The sequence below is a fragment of the Oryctolagus cuniculus genome, chromosome 7, assembly GCF_964237555.1.
Source record: "Oryctolagus cuniculus chromosome 7, mOryCun1.1, whole genome shotgun sequence".
Taxonomy (NCBI): Eukaryota; Metazoa; Chordata; class Mammalia; order Lagomorpha; family Leporidae; genus Oryctolagus; species Oryctolagus cuniculus.
Window position 1 is genome coordinate 36,290,741 of NC_091438.1, and position 6,351 is coordinate 36,297,091.

The 6,351-nt window shown below is 41.2% G+C and overlaps 1 protein-coding gene across 1 annotated transcript; it reads left to right on the forward strand.

Moving 5' to 3' along the window:
* Nucleotides 1–1,066: 1,066 nt before the first annotated feature.
* LOC138850353 (tubulin alpha-1B chain-like) lies at nucleotides 1,067–1,929 on the forward strand. The gene has a single exon (XM_070076771.1). It carries the CDS (start codon nucleotides 1,067–1,069, stop codon nucleotides 1,736–1,738), a length of 672 nt encoding a protein of 223 aa, XP_069932872.1. The 3' UTR covers nucleotides 1,739–1,929.
* The last annotated feature ends 4,422 nt before the right edge of the window (nucleotides 1,930–6,351 follow it).

Sequence of the window (6,351 nt, forward strand, 5' to 3'; positions counted from 1 at the left end):
GGACAACAAACTTGTTATTGTAGGAAGAAAAAATCATTATGTGACATGATATAATAATGAAGTCTGGGGCTCGAGAGCAAGAGCCATGCCATCAGCCTTGCTGTGAGAGTGCCTCTCATTTATTTGAGCGCCGACACTCACACCTTGGGGCCCCTGGACTGGCTGGAGCTGGTCTCTGGCAGAAAGTCGTGCAGAGAAATCTTCCATTTTCTTGTTCACTCCCCAAATGCCCATGACAGGATCAGGTTAGGTCAATCAGGTCACAACCAAGAGTCAGGATCTCAAATTGAGTCTCCCACATGGGTGGTAGAGACCCAACTACTTTATCCATCATCTACTGCTTGCCAGAGTGCATTTTCAGGAGCTGGATCAGAAGCATAGCTAAGACCTGAACCAAGCACTCTGATGTGGAATGAAGGAGTTAAACAGACTTTTCAAAAAGGCATTTTTCAAAAGAGGAAATCCAAATGGCCAACAGACACATGAAAAAAAATGTTCGGGATCACTAGCTGTCAGGGAAATGCAAATCAAAACCAGAATGAGGCTTCCCCTCACCCCAGTTAGAATGGCTTTCATCTGGAAATCAACAAACAACACATTGTACAGAGGATGTGGAGAGAAAGGTACCCTAAACCACTGTTGGTGGGAATGTAAACTGATAAAGCCACTATGGAAGACAGTATGGAGATACCTCAAAAATCTGAATATAGACCTCCCATGTGACCCAGCCATCCCACTCCTGGGAATTTACCCAAGGGAAATGAAATCAGTAAACAAAAGAGTTATCTGTGCCTCCATGTTTTTTGCAGCTCAATTCACAATAGCTAAGACATGAAATCGACCTAAATGTGCATCAGCTGAAGACTGGATAAAGAAATTATGGGATATGTACACTATGGAATACTGCACAGTGGTAAAAAAAAATGAAATTGGTCATTTGCAACAAAATGGATGAATCTGGAAAACATCATACTTAGTGAAATAAGCCAGTCCCAAAGGGACAAATACCATATATTCTCCCTGATTTGTGATAACTAATAGAGCACCTAAAATGAAATCTGTAGACATGAAATTGACACTTCAAGAAGGGATGACTTCGGCTTCCCTGCGGTTTGACGGAGCCCTGAATGTTGATCTGACAGAATTCCAGACCAACCTGGTGCCCTACCCCCGCATCCACTTCCCTCTGGCCACATACGCCCCCGTCATCTCTGCTGAGAAAGCCTACCATGAGCAGCTTTCTGTAGCAGAGATCACCAATGCCTGCTTTGAGCCGGCCAACCAGATGGTGAAATGTGACCCTCGCCATGGTAAATACATGGCTTGCTGCCTGCTGTACCGTGGCGACGTGGTTCCCAAAGATGTCAATGCTGCCATTGCTACCATCAAGACCAAGCGCAGCATCCAGTTTGTGGATTGGTGCCCCACTGGCTTCAAGGTTGGCATTAACTACCAGCCTCCCACGGTGGTGCCTGGTGGAGACCTGGCCAAGGTGCAGCGAGCTGTGTGCATGCTGAGCAACACCACAGCCATTGCTGAGGCCTGGGCTCGCCTGGACCACAAGTTTGACCTGATGTATGCCAAGCGTGCCTTTGTTCACTGGTACGTGTGGGAGGGCATGGAGGAGGGAGAGTTTTCTGAAGCTCGTGAGGACATGGCTGCCCTGGAGAAGGATTACGAGGAGGTTGGTGTGGATTCTGTTGAAGGTGAGGGTGAGGAGGAAGGAGAGGAATACTAATTTTCCATTCCTTTGAGCCCTGCAGCATGTCACTGAACTTCAGCTTCAACAGTAGCTGACAGCCATTAGACTTTCCCGGCTACATTGTCTTCACTCAACTGTGATCATGTCCGTTTTTCCATGTGTACCTGTGAAATAATTTGCATCATGTCTGAAAGTAAAGGCTTTAAGAAAAAAAAAAAAAAAAAAAAGAAGGGATGACTTGAACTGCCCTTGTCTTGACTGTTGGGGAACAGTTTTGTCTTTTTTTTTCTTCATATTATTTGTTGAACTCTTTACTTAACATAGAGTTTATCATATGTGTATAAAGTCAATTGAAAATAGATCTCAGTAAAAAAAAAAATAGGAGTGGGAATAAGAGAGGGAGGAGGAAGTTTGTAACTCTAAAGCTCTATAGTTCTGCACACATTCCTATGGAATTACTTCTAAGGGTTCAGTTTAAAAACTTGTTATGAACTCCAAATCCCATTAATCTTGATGGTAAAAGTGCCATTTTAATGGTTAAAGTGATGATATTAAGTGTTAAAGTAAACATATAGATAGGAGTAAGCGCTAAAATGCTCATATAAATAAGATCAAGTACCTGGTAATAATAGATAGAAATAAAAAGGAGAATGTTCTAACATGGGAAGCAGTCCACATAGCAGACTTAGCAGCCTTTTCGAGTGAAGGCTTAGGAACTTTGTTTCCTTTTCAATTGGAGCCCCCCCCCCAACTCTGCCTGTCAAAAAAGAAAAAAAGAAAAGCCCATGAGAGCATTTCAGGCAAGGAAAGCGAAGACACTGTAGCAAAAAATGTTCTACATGATGGAACTCAGTGAGTGAGACCCCAATGGAAAGAAGTGGCTATCAAAGAAGGATGTACTTTTCTCTAAAGGGAGGAGAGAACTTCCACTTTGTTTATGGCCTTGTCCAAATAAGCATGGAGTTTGGAGCATTGGATCCACTCTCAGTCTTGTAAGCCTTCCCACCCTTGGAGCAAGCCACCCCATCCGCAGAGCATGCTGCCTTTCTGCTGGAGGTTGATTGGTGGTCCACCTTGGCAAACTGAGTCTGGAGCTTAGTGAGGGGAGGGGAGGGAAGCAGCATTCCCCCTCAGAGAAGTAAGTGCATACCTGCTCCAAATAAACTCTCCAGGCTGGATACAAAGTCAGTGAGAACTGCAAGGTTCTCCCTCAGAGAAGATCAGCAGTGGCAGGTGTGCTGATGCAGGCTGCTCTCATCCTGCTCTGGAAGATTGTATCCCCACCAGCCACCAGCTGTGGGAGTCTTTGCTGCGCCATGAATCTCTCTTATGGTCCATAGGCTTTCCACTGAAAACTTCAACTGTCACCTGGGAACATTGTCCCTCCCCTGTTTTTCTGGCTTCTTTCTGGGATCAAAACCAGCATGTCTTTTTTCCATTCAACCATCTTTGATCTAGGTCTCTGTGTATCTAATTCAGTCTTCATTTTTTGAACCAGTTCTCTTCTGCTACTTTCTGAGATATGGACACAAGTATAAAGTTCCTAGTTTTCCTTAGAGTTTATTTTTATTCTAATTTCCTTCCCTCTTCCTCTTTGTCTGTCTTTCTTTCTTTCTTTCTTTCTTTCTTTCTTTCTTTCTTTCTTTCTTTCTTTTTCCTTCCTTCCTTCCTTCCTTCCTTCCTTCCTTCCTTCCTTCCTTCCTTCTTTTCCTTCCTTCCTTCCTTCCTTCCTTCCTTCCTTCCTTCCTTCCTTCCTTCCTTCCTTCCTTCCTTCCCTCCTTTTCTTTCCCCCTCTGTTTGTCTTCTTTTCCTCAATTTTGCCAAGTTCCTAAGTAAGAGTTTCAGATTTACCCATCTTGGTCAGGGGTATACCCCTGTTCTAATCAATTATGGTCTTGGGGATAGGGTCATTTGTACAAACATGGCACTAAGCTTTCATTTCCATGGGTGAGAGAAGGGGAGTCGATGTAAAAAAAAAAAAAAAAAAAGATTACTGCTGTGCTTTTTGCAGCTATTCTCAAGGGTTACATAGAGTCAGAACAAAATGGGAATGAAAGCACTATTTTCATGGAGAATTTTCAACACATAAAAATAGAGACATTAATATAATGAACACCAGACACAGTCACTCAGATTCAGATGCCACATAATGTATATCTCCAAAACAGATGAATATTTACTCACATAACCACAATTGTATTAAGAAACCTAAAAAGTCAACAGTACTCCCGTGGTATCATACTTAAGTATCCCCAGTGCAGGGAATCTTGTATTTTTTCAAACCAGGATCCAAACAAGATTAGTTTTCTGCCTACTTCATAAATCTCTTTTTAAATGACAGTGGTCTTCACCCCACATCCAACTCAGTTTTTATGACCTTTGGGGAAAAAATTGTGTTTTTTGTATTGAATGTCCCTTAATCTGAATTCTTCTGTCTGCTTCCTCATTATGTATGATGACTTCTTGTTCTGTTCTCACAAATAAACTAGAAATCAGTTACAAGGGCTGGGTTAGTTTTCAGGTTCAACCTTTTTGGGAAGTACATTTTGTGGAACTGTTCTTTGTTTCCCATTGCATCACACTGATAGAAATTCAGTTTCTGGTGCTCTATTCTTAGAGAGATGAGGATTGATCAGTGGGTTCACCTCTCTCTTGTAAGGTCATTATCAAATGTTTGCCTAAAGTTTTTATCCAATGGCACTCATTGCCTGAATCATTTATTTTACTATATATTAAAATGGTGATTTTTGCTCATATTCTATGATAAATTTATATTCTTTTATATTTATTATCTGGGATTCTTACATAGAAAGCTTTTTTTCAATAAACTAAGGAAGGCATTTAATCTGAGAATAGAATACATATGTTAAATAGCTTCAATGATATATGTGTTTTTTTCTAAAAAAAATCTCTAAGATTATATGGTTACCATGAAGTATAGCTCACAGAGGAAACACAGAATGAATTATTGATCCTTTTTAATTGCATATTTTCATAGTAAGGGTTAGTATTTTATTTATGAACTTATGGTGACAAATGTATTGTTTTTATTTGAATGGAGAGATTTCTGTCTTTTTTAGTACAATGAGAAATATTTAGGCTTTATATGTTGAGTTCAGGGTTCTCCAAAATCACCCTAAGACTCAATAATCAGTTAGGAGGGCCCAAAGAACTCAGCAAAGCTAATACTCATGATTATGACTTATTACAACCAAAGGATGCAGGTTAAAATTAGTACCAGGAACACACACACAAGATAGAGTTCAGAATACAGCACACACAAAGTTTACTATTGTCTTCTTCCGGTGGAGTTGTGCAGACAATGCTTATTTCTCCCAACAGAAATATGTGCCAATATACATGAGATATTATCAACCAAGGAAGCTCACTTGAGTCTTGGCACTCAAAGATTTTGTTGGAGAGTCATCATGTAGACATGGCTGACCACTCATGTGGCAAACCTTAATCTCCAGCCCCTCCAGAGATTGAACTAACACCACCTGGTCCATAACTCCCATCATAAATCACATTGTTGACACAGGCTATTTTGTATAGCCTAAGGCTCAGGCAAACAAAGAGATTCTTGTCAGGCAGGACACAAGTTGAGGGCTCAGACATTATCTCCATGGAGCTGGAGAAAGGGTCAAATCTTTGAGCAAGGTTAATCCTTCATCACACAATGTATTAGGGGACTTCACAAAATTAATGGAAAATGGCATTAAAACATTAAAAAAATATTAAAAATAAGCTTTATTTCTCAACATCAGCTCTATCAATTCAGGACCAACGATTTAGTCCATTCCTGAAGAACTGATGGTCCTGGAATGTAAGCATGTTGTTGCAGTCTTTTAAAATTATTAACTGAAGAAAAATGGGTACCCTTTAAAGATTTTTGGAAGATTAGGAAACAAAAAAGTTAGAAGGAGCCATATCAGGACTTTGAGGTGGATGCACAATGATTTTCCATGAAAATTTTCATAAAATTGCCTTTGTTTGATGACAGGAATGAGCAAGGGCATTGTCATGGTGGAGAAGGATTCTGGTAATGCTTTTCTGGACTTTTTAAAAAAGATTTATTCATTTATTTGAAAGTCAGAGTGTGAGAGAGAGAGACAAGAGAGAGAGAGGTTTTCCATCCACTGGTTCACTCCCCAGTTGTCCACAATGGCTGGAGCTGTGTTGATCCAAAGCCAGGAGCCAGAAACTTCCTCTAGGTCTTCCCACACAGGTTCAGGGGCCCAAGGACTTGAGCCATCTTTTATTGCTTTCCCAAGACATAGCAGAGAGCTGAACCAGAAGTGGAGCAGCTGGGATTCGAACCAGTACCATACAGGATGCTGGCACTGTGGGCAATGGCTTTACCTGCTTCACCACAGCACTAGCCCCTTGGATGTTTTATGACCAGAGCTGGGCCAATCTGAATGTCTCATGGGGGTGCAAGGGCCCTCACACTTGGGCCATCTTCCACTGCTTTCCCAGACCATTCAATTATTTCCTCTCTTATGTCAAAAATCATCTTTAATATACTAAGCTGATCTTCTGTATATTAAGATAATCGAAAATGAATCTTGATGTGAATGGAAGGGGAGAGGGAGTGGGAAAGGGGAGGGTTGTGGGTGGGAGGGACGGTATGGGGGGGAAGCCATTGT